Here is a 14,972-nt window from a genome sequence, read left to right as displayed (position 1 = left end):
CATCCATAGTCATATCCCTACAAAACGTTGGGAATAAACCTGTATGTTGTCGGGTCGGGAGAGGGGCACACCAACAGCGTATGCGCTATTAGGGAAACTTCGCGTGAAATGAAAATGGTGACAATGCCTTCCCTTGCAGTTTATGCACAGACTTTCGCTTTGTACTAGTTATAAATATAAGGCCAAGCACAAAAACTGGAGGCACTCCAGGATGAAAAAATACAATAATTTCATTTTATTCAACAAACCATTCAAATTTAGCAGGGGAAAGAATACAAAGCTGCACCCAAACCATTTCACCCACCAATTATTTTCCAAGGGGGAATTGGGGCAGTGTAAATTGTCCTATCATTTCCATGATTCAAAATGTACTGTTCCAGATGTAGAACCATAGCAGCAATCTTAAAATTAGTGTTTAATACATATAAACAGGTTAACCTATTCACTCTAAAATCTAGGTAAGGCATATAGTGTTATTCATTGCAGAAATACAAGGTGTTAGCTAAAGGAGAGTTAAACATGACATGGACCGAACTAGTTAGTTCCCCTGACATTTTTTTGGCTTGTTTTTTTTATTTTCCTTTTGCTGTCAGATGGACCTCTACTGAAATTCCCCTGCAGATGCCACTCTTTTATAGTATGCTCCCCTTAGTAGCCCTTATGACCCAGAGGTGGACTGCTCCATGAGCAACACATTTATCCCTGGTTTTATTCACTCAGAAATGTACTTAGTAGATTGATGAAAGCTACAGGCTTTAGGTTTTGGTAAAGCATCCTGCAGCCATTGTACCTTCAAAATGGCCATGTATGGCAATCATTGGGCTACCAATGCATTTTAAAAAATCTATACTCTGGCCATTTTGTTTTGTGGTCCTTGTTTGTGTGTGCAGAGCACAAAGAATTCCAAAATTGCCTTTCTGGCCACACAGGGTTTTTGGAGCCTACCCTCCTATGCTGCTGCCTCCAAATCTTGTAAAGGCCCAGTTTTGCTCTTCTCTACCCATGGGTGTCCTCTCTTAGGCTCTTCCTTCTGATCCAGCGGAACAGCTGAATCGTCCTTCACCGCAGCCGTGTGAGCCTTATTCAAAGCTCCCGTCTCCTTTGTCTATGACTGGAACAAAACTAGGTGCATCGCTGCTGTACTAAAACACAGTGCACTGTACTTTTGCTCCTAAATGTTTGTGCTCCTCATCTTGAGAAGTCTGGATTCCCTCCCCTGTAGCTGTTCCTCATCCTGGGACAGTCTTGCTGCCTGTGTCGAGTCTTTTTCCCCTCTGATATACCCATGACCTGTTTGCTAGGTCACCTTTGTGCATTCTGGGACTGGAGTTGCTGTGTATCCAGACGCAATCCCGACCACTTGAGAGACCTTTGCACTGGCGCTTTCTGGACTCTCCTCCCAGTAGTATTTAGTCTGGGATGCTCCATTCCCCATCTTGTCACTGTGGCTCTTCTCTAGGGTTTCTGCGTGCAGAGTCTCTTCTGTGCCCCACTGACCAGGACCATGTTTCTTCTCTTGTCTTGAGTCCCACTCTGTAGCCATTTTTCTCTGGGCCTTTGATGGTCAAACCTTGGTCATAAGCTCTGCGGGTGGAGTTGTTTTATCTCCTCAGCTGAATAATTACTGTGCTCTCCCTCCTGTGGCCATAGGCCACACAAACGTACCTTTTCATCATAACCACAGCAGACCTATTGGGTTTGTCCCTTACATCCTATAGACACATTTTATGGAACACTTACAGTTCTCTAAAATGACAATAGCAATTACTTACTGCCGTTAGGTAGATTTTTCATTTCAATGCCAAATCTCATTCTCCTGTGAGACCCTCTGGACTTTTTGCTGAACTCCTGGGTTTTCTGATCTGTCTCTCGACTGGGAGCCTTTTCCCCCACTAACTCATTCTTTTACTCTATATAGGGGAACCCATGTTCATTACTTTTGTTTTTTATTTCATGGAGTCATGTTTTCCTCCATATCTTGTAAGGCACCTGTAATTTACTTTTGTAGCACACCCTTTTTGTGCAGTGCTACTGGGAACCCTTTGGGCTTCCCTTTGTATGTTTTTATTTTTATTGGGGGAACAAAGGTTCCCAAGGGTAGAGGGATACTTTTTATCATTTCTACATTTTATATTGTGAGATCAGCACACCCTACCTTATGTGGATTGCTGAGGGGTTACATAGTATCCCCTTTCTCACTGCTCCTGTAACATTTCTGTTACAGTGACAACCATACCTTAATGGGTGGTGGCCGTGTTCTACCGACATTTGTGTTATTTCTACTCGTGGGCTGTGTTCACAGCGCTGGTAACGCACAGAAGGGTCAACATTGACAAAAATTGGTGGCTTCTTCCTTGTGTGCTTGTCCTTTCTTGGTCCTTCTTCTGCCATGTTGGGTGGGGGAGGTCCTGGTTTGACTTTTGTCTTCGGCGTGAATCCCTCTGAAATCCTGCCAAGGCTCCAGAGTGTCTGTGAAGACAGGAAACGAGGGAATAGTCCAAAACTCTGCAGCCCTTTATCTTTATAAGCCTGCCTGGAACCAGTTCCAACTCGGAGGCTGGCTGTCCTTAAAGGACAGCCACCCCCCCAAAGTTTAAATGTAGCATGAGTGCTGAGTGGCTTGAAGACAAGCCGACAAATGGAACAGAAGAACCGAAGATGAAGGTGACCAGAGACACCTGCAGCCCCTTCCAGTAACCGGTGAAGCCTGCTGCAGTGACCACTGCTGTCCTGACCCAGTTTTTGAATCGACCGGGAAGCTCCGAAGAGGACGACTTCCTCCCATGGACTGGTGGGAATAATCAGTCACAAGACGACCTGCACTTTGAGACATCCCACGACGTGCTGCAACCTTCCTGGGCTCCAAACCGCCAATACCCTGGGACCATACGGCAGTGCCTCGTATTCCGATGAACAAATCTTCCGGAAACTTTGGGTGGCTTCTGCTGGGCCTCCAGAGGCAAGATTCCACTCCTCAAAGTCCCCTCACCAGAGTGCAGGACCGAGCTAGCGATGTGCCTCAACCGGACGAAAATCGTTCTTCACGGGTGTCTCTGAAAAGGCACCAGAACCACAGATCCAAGTTGGAGCATGAATAATCCTTTGCTGGGAGTCCCCTCTCTAGGCTACTGCTGTGAAATCCCATCCAGGGTGCCTCCTTTCGTCACCACGACCAAGGAACAGGAGACCAGGTCTGCAGCTGCTATCAGTTGACGACATCCAGCTTCATCTTCTTCATCGCTCATAAGGTACTGTGGGACTAGATGTTTTACTTGTCTAAAGTCATTCTCACGCTCCCGTGTGGCTACAGGGGTAATTCATGTGTTTGTGAGTTTGCCCATACATGTTCGCCCAGGCCTAACGCTGGAACGTATGCAGGGGGCCTTTTACGAAGTCCCTGAACCCTTTTACCCACAAGAACGGTTACCTAACTGCTCCAGAAGATTTCCACATTAACTCTTGACTTTTTTTAAAGCTTGTTCCTGCTTTCCCACACAACTAACCCCCCCCACCCCCCGCACCGCCCCATCCTTCTGATCTTGAAAGAGACTCTGAATTAGATAGGGAAGGACTCTTGAAGCCTAGGCTCTGTGGAAATATTAAGTAACTTACCTTGTGTTGGTGTTGTTTCTATCATAAGGATCTGAAACAAAAGTAACTAATAAGTATTGTACTCACTTGCTACTGAAGGTAGTGTAACTGTATTCTTCCTGAAACAGAATAGGTAATTACTTACCTTTGAATTACATAAGGTAATTCTAGAAAGTATTACAAAGTTATTACTTACTTTTCCACTATTCTAAAAAGTAATTTCAGGCTATGCAAACGGGTTACCTGCTTGTTTTGGCCTTGTACCTCCAAGCTATTCCTAAAACTGAATAACCCCCAACGTTTACTATAACAGTGGTTTTACTTACTTAGAATTCCATACTGTCATTTCATTGTGTTTGCCTATTATGATAGTACTTACCGTTCTAAAGAATTTTATCTATCTATCTATCTATCTATCTATCTATCTATCTATCTATCTATCTTTCTAAATGACCCTATCAATTACCGACCAATATTGACCTTTAAGATATGCTAGAATGGCATATGTTATGCCGGGAACAGCTAGTATATATATATAATCAAACCATTATTTTTGTTTTTTACATAACTCTAAGGGTGTAAGCATTTCTTTGGGCCTATTGTTGGGACAGTTTTTCTGAAGTCCAACTAAGGGCTTAATAAAACCATAAAACTGAGACAGTACAAAACTCCACTCTTGGTATGAGGCTGTACCACCTGAGTATTTGGTAGCCTTGACAGAGCAGCCAGGCTTGTCGTAAGAGGGAGAGAGGGTCATAGCTTGGTACAAAGAAATTGTAGCAAACATATGGTCCGAAGAAATACTGAAACATTATGTATTGTAAAAATAAATGGATTATTTAAATACAAGTAGGCCAAGGAGAATCTTGGGTAAATAAGTACTATTACATTAAACACAATTATGAAAACCAACTCAATACTTAAGGGATATAACCCAAAGTATAACCTTATTAAGAATACAGTAAGTAGTCAAGGTAAGTCAAACCTATTACACATTCAGACTGCAAACAGCTATTCTTGTGGAGTAAAACCAGGTTATATATACCTTTTGGATACAGTTCGTATTTCAAGGGTAGTAGACCCAGTCAGTCATGCAGTGATACTCAGTTAGGAACTCACATAACAAACCAACTTTGTTGCAAGTATTCCTTGTAACCTTACTTTTTAGAACTCAGTTCAGAATTAGTAAATCAACTCATATACTTTCTGGAGGGGGCATAAGCTACTCAGTAACAAGTATTAACACACACCAACTATTTTAGAATGCACTCAGCAAATCAGGGACAGTAAAATTCTATTTCACTATTAAGAAAGACAGAACTATTTCAAGGTAAGTAATGGACGCTGTGACTATTTTGGAAATGCTCTAAGCAGATTTCGTGGAGGCACAACCCAGAGTTACAAGTATACTTTTCTGATTAGTGGTGGAACCCACATTCATCGAACAGTATGAATTTACAACTACATTTAGGATAAACTTCAATTATACTAGGTGAGTAAGACCTCATTTTGTAATAAACTATTATAGTTGCTTTTCAGATCAGTGGAACACAGACTAAGGTAATGAATAACTCTATAACCTATTTCAGGATGGCACAAGGCAGACCAAGGTTAGTAAAACCCACAAATACACTTAATAAGAATTGCACACATCTATTAAAGGTAAGTAAAACCCAAGGGAGACTTATTCTAAACAGGCTATAGAGCAAATTAGGGGAAGCAAGACCCAGTTGGGGAACTTATACATTGTTTTCCTAATAGAAATAGTAAAGTGAAGCCAACAGCATTACTTTTGGGAAGTGGGGGAACCAATTCACAGGTGAGTAAAATAACCGTATATATACTTTTCTGAATCATATTTCAGAGGGACAGCTACCAACCAACTCTCTCACAAGTAAGTAACGTTTAAACACTTGTTATTACTTTTCAAGACAGAATCCTTTTCTTATGCAGTCATTCCCTAGTCTATTTCACGAGTTCTCTCAGAGGCAGAAGATGGACTCTAGTGGTCTAGGTGTCCGCTGTAGGCAGGGTGAGATAGGGTTCAGTTGCAGGAAAAGTCAGTTCCTGAGGAAGTCTCTTCAAAACAAGTAAGTATTTCACTTTAGAGTTAGAATTGGTCCAGTGACTTCAGAAAAGACACCCTAGAGGGAGTCCAGCAACGGGCCTGGGGGAACTGGATGAGAGGACTCCCAATCACATCAATCCCCCCATAGCTTCACAGGAATCACACAAGGCGTACGGCAAATAATACCCCAGCCAACACAGTGCCTCAGCACAGAAGAAGAGCTTGCAGCAAGGTGTCTTCCGGATATGCAGCCGAAAACCCATTCCTTGTCATGGTGACTGAAGAAAGAACACTGGAAGGGAATTTGCAGCAAGGATCAACTGGGAAGTCTCCAGGCAAGAGTTTCTTCATGGATGGATGGATGCAGCTCTGTGGTTTTGCCGCTCTTTTTAGGAGCCATGAGAAGACTGAATATCTCCGGTCGGATTCTCGTCGCTAATCTGGTACAGCACTCTGGTGAGGGGACTTCAGGTACTCGTATCGTGTCTCTGGAGAGCCAGGAGGATACCACCAAAGTTTCAGGCGGATTTAGACTTCGGAAGGCCATGCACCCCACAATGGCTTGAGGTCCCAGGGTGTTTCGGTATTGCAGCCCCGTAAGGTCTCAGCATGACATGGGATGGCTCAAAATGCAGGTCTTCTCGAGTCAAGTGGATTACACCAGGCTGAGAAGGTCATCGTTTTCGGGACCACCCAGGTCGATTAGAAGGAAGGGTTGCAGCAGGCTCCCAGGAAGCCGTTTCTTCATCTCCCTCTTCGGATTCCGCTCCAGTGGTCGACTTGTTGGCAGCTTCCAGGTTCGGAGTATTTTAACAGGAACTACAGCACAACTTCTGCAATCTCGCACTGCATTTTACAGAAAGGGGTGGTCTGGCTGTCCAATCAGGACTTCCAGCCCCCCACTGGGAGTTGGTTCTTTTCAGGCAAAATGGAAGACAAAGGGCTGGAGATTTCTGGACTCCTCCCTCGCTTCCTGCCTTCTCAGACACTTTGGAGCAGACCTCAGAAATAGCAAGCACACAAGAAATGGCGAAAAAAGGAGCCCACCATTTTAGAAAAATGGTGGCCCTTCTGTGCCTTACCGAGGCTGAATTAACAGCCTATGAGTAATAAAGACTAAAAAGTCATAAAAGTAGTTACACTGCCACCAGCCATTCAAGGAAACTTGCAATTGTAACAAAATGTTATCAGGTAAGTAAGAAAGGGGATACATTGTAGCCCCCCAGCACTCCGCATAAGGTGGGGGGTGCTGGCTCACTTATACAAAATTTAGAGGGGATACAAATCTCTTTACTACTTGGGAACCCAAGTACATCGGAGAGAAATTAACAGGGGAGCCCATAGGGACAACCCAGCCTAAACCCAAAAGTTGTATGAAACTAGAACTTCAAACATTCACTATAAAGAGACATAAAAGGTCACCCATAAAAACAGTAAAGAACTAGGTACTAGGTGGGAGGGGAAAAAGGTTCCCCTTCACCTAGGGGCAAGGTCAAATAGTGATCACATCCAAGCTAAATGTTCTAGGGTTGACGCAGGTCAGGAAGATTTATCATAGATATAAACATCTTACCTAACACCTGTGTACGCTGCATGTTCTTTGTACCTCCCTACAGCCATCTCTCCCTCCTATGGTAAGCCTAGCTGCTCTGCTACACTACCCTTACCTTGAGTGGTACAGACTTATACTAAGAGTTTGAGTTTCTGTATTGCACAAGAACAGTCTTATAAAGTCCTTTCAGGTGGACTTTAGAAAAACTGTTGTAACAACTGGTAATTTGCATTCTGTATTTTCTCCCCTTGGGGGTCCTTAAGATTAGAACAAGCTTTCTTACTTTAGTATCTCCCTGTGATTTTCTGTGCATTTTAATATGCTAAGTCACCACTATTAACCCGCGGTAAAGTAGTTTAAATTATACTAACCTGTGTAATCTTTTTTCTGATGTTTGTTGGAGATCATCCACTGTTCTTTTATTTTTCCAACCAGCACTTTCATTTAATAATGCTCACATATGTAATCAACTTACATTACTATGTGCGAACCAACATAACATAGTACATATCCTCCTTCTATATCAACTCAACGGTTACTTCCCCGTTCCCCCCACCCCCAGCAGTTCTTACAGGCAGTGCCTTGAGGCCTCCGATCTACTGCTCAGTCCTCTCCTCCTTCCAAAAACCCTAGTGCCTGTAACCGCTCCGGGATGTACAAGTGTACTGTATCTTTAATTGCCTAGTTTAGGAACGGAGACCATATCTTAGTGAACTTCTTCAGAGAGCCTCGTATTGTCGCTGTCATTATTTCCACATCTATCGTGTCCCATTTTGCATAGAACACTTGTACGATAGATGGTGGTTCCTTCTGCTTCCATTGCCTGACTACACACCTTTTTGCAGCCATCATTAAGTTAGCCCATAACCTTCTTGCTCCTAGCCCCATGCCCTGCTGGTCATTTAGCATTACACCAAGGGGCATCTCTGTTGCAGTGAGCTCCCTATCCACTCCCAGGATGTCAATCACTTTTGTTTTCACCAGCAACCGTTATACTACTGGCCTTCCCTTATTTGGGCATTTCTAGGTAGAGATCACTCCTTCAAGGCCTGTAGCATAGTTTGTGTTCTACTTTTTTTTATGATCAAGTGTTGTACTTATTTTATGAGTGCCGTGGGTCTCTGTGTGGAGCCCTTTACTGTTTTTATAATGGGTGTACCTAACATTGGTACTTACCTGTAAATGTATATTTGCCTTACCAGCTTTACTTATACTACAGAGTATTTGTTTCAATAAGTGTACAATATGGACAATCTTTAATTGTGTGCTTGAGTGTGGCGAGTTACAACTTGGGCCACCCTGCTTCTAAGAGTGAGTCTGGCTGCTCTGTCACTTTGCAAAGGTAGAAGTCCTCACCAGAGATATTTGAAAAATGTCCCTATCACAAGGGATGAATTCACCTAATTTTCCACTCAAGATGCTCATTTGGTGACTGTACGTATAAAAAATTAAGGAGTAAATCCACCATTTGTGACAGCCTCCAAATTGGCTAACACCAAGCTAATACTTAAGCATGTATAATCAGTCACACAATATTTTTACAATCCTTAAGGAATAAATACAGCCAACACCGACATGTGGATAGATTAGGGGGGGCCCCCCATGGGAGATACAGGAATCAAAGAAGGTGATATGGCCGATTATTAAGAAGATGATGATGGCTCTTACTAATATTTTTGTCCTGCTGGTAGAAGTGCACATAAAAAGAAAATCACTTTAGCTTCAATGTGTATCAAACAACGCTCACTCTTTGTGCCTCTACTTTTCAGTCCTTCTTTCTGTACCCTAAAAACCATAATCTAGCTGGGATCCCTTTACTGACATTCTTCATAATGCAGTGCATGCGGTTATTTCTCACCTCCTTTCTTTATTGCGTGGATATACGTTTGTTTCTTCATCTGAGACATTGAATAGTATTCTCTACATATTATCTATTGTAGGGGCATAAATTAGCATAGAGTACGGAAGTGGTGATGTAATTAATAAATTGATTGATGCACCATTTCTTTCTCTTTTTCTTATCAATATATTCTTTGTTTTCCAACCCCAAATACAAGGAATCCACCAAAATTCACATCTGAATTTCCTCACAGTAGCTGCAGTCCAGTTTATTTTTAACTGTAGTTAACTTGTGAAATGCAAACATAGGACTATCCCTGCCATCTGTTTTATCCTCCACCCTCAAGTGTTTCCTCACTATCGTCCACTTTCATGTGAACTGAATACTGTGATAAACATCACTATATTGTTTTTCCCATATTTTGATGATAACATTCAAAATTGTAGTTTTTTGAACCGGTCTCTCAGTGCTTTAACCCCTCCTTTTTTAATTTTCTTTCTTAAATTGTCACAAATTACGTCATGGATTGGATATGGGCACTCCTAGCATGTAGTAAGGTTTACAGATACTAGGCCTACAATAAAGCTCTGATTCCAATTTAAAATCACAGACCGTGATCATCAAATCCAAATAGTAACATAATTCAGGGAGCACTCCTAAGAAAATTCTAAGTTGACGGTATTTCAAGTAGAATGTTTCACATATTTATTTGGCTGGGGTCTCAATTCTCATCTCATAGCAGACAAATATTATTAATGTACCAACACCATAATATTACATGTTATGTGTACTCGAGAAGGTCTTCTTTTCTGGCCAACGTCTGCTCCCAGAATCCAACAATAAGGTTGGCATAAGATGGAGCAAAATATGAGCCCAATGCAGCTCTCTGTTTATGTCTATGCATTGATCTATCAAATAGAAAAAGGTTATCAATGAGAAAAATAATGATCATTTCAATCAGAATTTAGCCCGAATATAGCTCTATAAGTGTATGGGCCTCATTAAGAGTTTGGAGGTAGCTATGGTGCTATTAGCGCCATGGCGGCCTCCAAAATCGGGTCCGGTCCGGGTTCTGTGAATGAGGAATTACCGGGTCATTCCAACATTGGAGGACCCGGTATTTCCTCATTCACAAAACCAATCCCCATTCCCATTGAGCCCCCATAGGGCTCAATGGGAATGGGGATGGAGCTAATAACGGGCCCGTTATTAGCTCTTTGGTCCCCTTGCGGGACCCGCTAAGGACGTCTGGTATGACCAGACGTTCTGTGCGGGTCCCGCAAGGGAACCTCATAATAGGGAGGAATGGGTTTACCGGCACCATTACCGGTGCCGGTAAACCCATTCCTCCAACCTCATAATGAGGCCCTATGTCTAGAAAGGTCCTCACAACTGCAATAATATCTAGACATATATTGCAGCAAATAAGGACCTAATATCCAGGGTAACCATCAAATTAGTTGACCCCCCTATAGATATTATCATGAATGGGTTCTATTATATCCTCTGTGTCCTGATGTAGTACGGTAATGTTGTGACGGAGGGTACCTGGAACCTATTTACATATGTGCACAAGTGAATACAAGTAGACCACAGAGAGTCTGCAATAGGCCTACCAGGTGGTGAAATAAGTGACGTGTGCACTTTGGACTAAAGATACAATCAAAGGATAGTAGGGCAGTTAATCATCAAATATAATTTTTCGTCATTATCCCACATTCTTACTCATGATCATATTATTGCTATTAGTTTTTAGCTCTTAATTTGGTCATAAGGATTTTATAGCAATCAATATAATATAATTTAATATATTCTTCTTTTCTGTATTCCTCCAAGCCTCGTCTTCAAAAACATTACCACCTTTGTCTAAAGGCCTAGTTTGAGAATTTGATCATTCTCTTCCAGTGATTGGATAGCTTTCGATAATAATAATAGTGTAAGAGTGGTTGCTATGTCATTTCCTAGAAATACCCATAGTAAACAAATCAGCTAGGACTATTTTTCAAACAAGTATAAGAGTTGGAATCTCCCTGCCTCAGACTTTGGCATAAAACAAGCTTTCATTTTTAGTTTGCTGTCTTCACGTAATCAATGCCTATCATCTGTGCTATATTGAGCCCAGAGAGTGGTCCTCATTAGATAGTCACTGCACCTTGTCTAATGTCTCATTCCATTGTAGAGAATTTGCTAATAAAAGGTGTAACCATAGCATGCATGGCAGGATTGATATCATTGAAGTGAGTTTTTAGTTCCAATTTCCGAACAAAAACTCAGACATCTATGTATGTACTGTCTAAATCCGAGTTCTACAGAGGGCAGAGGCCAAGTCCAAGTTCTAGAACATAAATGTAATCAGCGTCAAGAGACTAATTTAATGACTTGTTTGTTTTTTCTTATCGCACCTTGCTTTTTGCGGTTGTACTTGCTTCTGTTGTTCTTCGATCTTACTGTGACTCATTCTGATGATTCTTCCCCCTCATTACCGACCCTATGCTTTTCCATTCTAAAAACCTCCATCTCCTCTTAAAAGGGATCTCTTCCTCACATTGGCTGGGGTGTTTAATCTCCAGAGCTATCTTTCCCAGAGATATGCCTAGTAGTACCTTCACATGCCATGATTTAACATGAGACTCACAGGTGCTTCATATAAACATCTAGCCAGAAACAAATACTGGCCGATGCTCCACGACAATGAATCCTACAGCATGCTTTGCATTAGTAAAATCGAAATATTTATTCAAATCAGCAAAAAAGATCTTGTTGAAAAGACAATAAAGTTATATCAGTGCCAAGCCAGGAATAAGGCAGAGATAAACCTACTGCTACCAAAAGAAAAAAACAGACGGAACAACACAAATGTTGTTTCTAGCTACAGATTTGGTTAGGAACAAGAATGGACATGAGATATAGAGTGCAGGAATACAAGATGTCTTGATAGGAAAATGATCTGCTGAAGTGATCTAGTGGAGAACTTGCAGTAAAGCATACCCTCCCCTGCCATAGGGTATGGAAATTGTTCGTGTGACCTTGGTTTCTTTCATTTCTACTCACAGACTTGCACAGCAGCAAATGCAACAGCAAAATGTGCTGGATGCAGCAAAGGAGATAGACAAGCCTTTGGCCCGATACATAGACGACCAGGACTTGGACCAAATGTTGCGAGAGCAGGAACGAGACGGGGACCCCATGGCCAACTTCATCAAAAAGAAGAAAGTGAAAGAAGAAAAGAACAAGAAAGGTGAGGGGGTGTCCCAATGCCCCAATGTTTAGGAACACTCTGCAGGCATCTTGATGATTCTGTCCAGTTGGTGCCCTAGCAGCTTTATTTGGGGTAGAGGTTGGATGTACTCCTTGGATGTGTGCAGCCAATTAGCACTGTCTGCTAATGTAATATCAGTACAGAAATCACTTCCAGGGGTGCTTTGGTTAGTTGTGGGCCAGATTACATCTATGATTACCTTGAGTGAAGATGGAAATCCCAACAGACAACATACTTCACGGAGAAAATAAAAAAAATAAAAATAAAAAAAAAGCAAAAAAAAAAACATACTTCACGTTTGTTCTTTCTCTCTGCAGTGCGCCCACGATACAATGGACCAGCCCCACCACCCAACCGGTTTGACTTATGGCCAGGACACCGCTGGGACGGAGTGGACAGGTATTCTGTTTTATCCAAGTTTGAGTTTCAGAAAGCTATTTCATCTTTAGTGATGATCAGACATTTTACTTCAGTTTTGCCAAGGGTGTCCTGTGTTATTGTAGTATTCTGACCCGCTGTTTGCCAAATGCTTCTTGCATGGATCTCTGTGACTGGTTTCGGACAAGTTAGTATTAATTCACTTTTGGCTTGGGTGGTCTCTCATTATCCCTTAAACTGCCTGGAGAGCATAAGCGTATAAAATGGCCCAAGCAGTTGATTGTTTGCCATGTGCAACCAGCAGTCTCGTCTGTGCTTCCCAGAAGGGCTGACTCTGCCACTCATCCCTTTGAGGTTGATAAACTAAGTACCATTTAAGTGAGAAATAATAGCAACCGTTTTACATCATTTAGAAGCAGGAGATATCCAGCATTAAACACTATATGTTATATTGTTAATATTAATAATGTTATTATTATCATCATTGTTAGGAGGTCTTTCAGAACCATCCTCCATCCCTGGTGATGGGTTCTGGGAATCCAACCTTAGTGAACCTTCAAAGGTTTGACACAAATGTCTTAACTCTGTTTTGGTGATGTAGACAAGCAATTAGGCTGAGGCTTAGCAGATCATGGGTTTTATGTAAAGTACAATTAACAAACACTAGAGCTTGACAAGCAATATACCGTCCATGCAATAAGTACAAAAATACTCCTATTAATTTAACAATTCGAGGGGATTGGGTCCTCCGACGTATTCCATATCTATGACATGTAATCACCACAGCTGTGCTGCTTCGGAAACTTTTTTCGGCATCTGCGTCCTGCGTCGATGCGCCGTCGTCGAGGACCTCCTCCGACGTCCAACGTCATCCGATGTGATAAGTAGGACGCACGACGCCCGTAGCCTCAGTTCCGTTTTTTCCGCGAACGTGTTGCTTCGTGAATCTCGGTTAACGCCTCGACTCTTTGGAGTTCTGTTCTTCGTCTTCGACCCCGCGTCCGGGCTTCAAGAAGTGCGGGGAGTGTGGGTCCAAGATGTCTGTGACGGACTCGCACGACGCCTGCCTCTGGCGCCTCAGGGAGGCCCACGACACGGATGACTGTATCGACTGCCAGTCGCTCACGTCCAAAGCCTTACGCGAACGTAAGAAGTTGTCGGTAGGTCGGGTGTCCAAGCCCCGGAAGTCGAGGGGTGACTCTCCGTGTCATCGTCGGAAGTCTCGTGGGTCTCCTTCTAGGAGTCGGTCTCGCCACTCCTCAGCCTCTTCGAGGCATTCTCGGAAGCGCCGACCCCGGTCGTCTTCCAGGTCCTCTTCGGAGGACTCTGCCCGGCACGTCGCTTACCCCACCAGCCGTGCAACGCCAGAGGAATGGGCTTCCTTCGGGAAGAAAATGCTGGCGATTCTTGAGTCGCAGGGTACTAAGCCGTCGGCGCCCCCGAGTGGGGTCGGTCGTGAGAGGTCGAGAGACACCGCTCGCAAGAGTGGTCGGCACGAGTCACGGGAGAGGTCCCGTTCGAACAAGGAGACTCGTTCTCGACGTACCCGTTCCAGGTCCCGGTCCTCGACGCGTTCGAGACCGTGTGCACATGTGAGGTCTTCGAGGAAGACATCGACGTCTGAGGCGTCGAGGGCGTCGACAGGCTTTCTCGAGGCTCCGGCTCCGAGGAAGTCGTCGAAGCCGTCGACGCTCAGGTCGTCGAAGGACACGCTCGGGGCTCCGGCTTCGAGGGCTGTGTCGACGCCGCCGATGCTGGCAGCGCTGCATCTGACGTTGACGCCGATTTCCTCGACGCCGATCCTCTCGGCGCCGATGCCTGTTCTCTCGACGCCGGCGCCGATTCGCTCGACGCCATCGTCGCCTTTCGTGTCGGAGGTACCCCGTGGCACGGGGGAACCCCCTAGGAAGGCTCTGGTTAAGAGCAAGCACTCTCGGGTGCCTTCTTTTCGCCACCTGGAATATATTTCAGAGGCGGATGAGGATTCTGATGGCCTGGTTCCTAGTCAGGTTCCAGATGAAATTGTCTCGGGCCACAGTCAGTTTGACGATTTGAGGCAGTCACTGCATGATGCCAGTGGACTGGACACTTCTCCGGAGGTGGAGTTTTGTAGGCCTGAGCCTGGCTCTCATGCCGATTCCTCGTACCCACGCCTTATGGCTAGGGTTTCTGAGTACTTGGGATGGTCTGCTCCCCCAGGGGAGTTTGTGCAGGATGATCTAACGGACATCCTTGATGTTGGTCCCCCAACTGACCCGGTACTGCCGTTCCATATGGCTTTAAG

At 43.7% G+C, this 14,972-nt stretch overlaps 1 protein-coding gene across 1 annotated transcript in view; it reads left to right on the top strand.

The window, feature by feature from the left end:
• The window catches only part of BUD13 (BUD13 homolog), a 340,704-nt gene that overhangs the window by 169,351 nt on the left and 156,381 nt on the right, over positions 1-14,972 (top strand). Inside the window, exons 9-10 of the mRNA XM_069614500.1 lie at positions 12,105-12,289; positions 12,628-12,709. Of these exons, the coding sequence (XP_069470601.1) occupies positions 12,105-12,289; positions 12,628-12,709 (267 nt within the window). The remainder of the gene's footprint in view (positions 1-12,104; positions 12,290-12,627; positions 12,710-14,972) is intronic.

This window comes from Ambystoma mexicanum, chromosome 9 (assembly GCF_040938575.1).
Source record: "Ambystoma mexicanum isolate Mex_15411 chromosome 9, UKY_AmexF1_1, whole genome shotgun sequence".
NCBI classification, from domain to species: domain Eukaryota; kingdom Metazoa; phylum Chordata; class Amphibia; order Caudata; family Ambystomatidae; genus Ambystoma; species Ambystoma mexicanum.
Note: the sequence above shows the minus strand (reverse complement) of the source record. Positions and strands in the feature narration are given on the sequence as shown.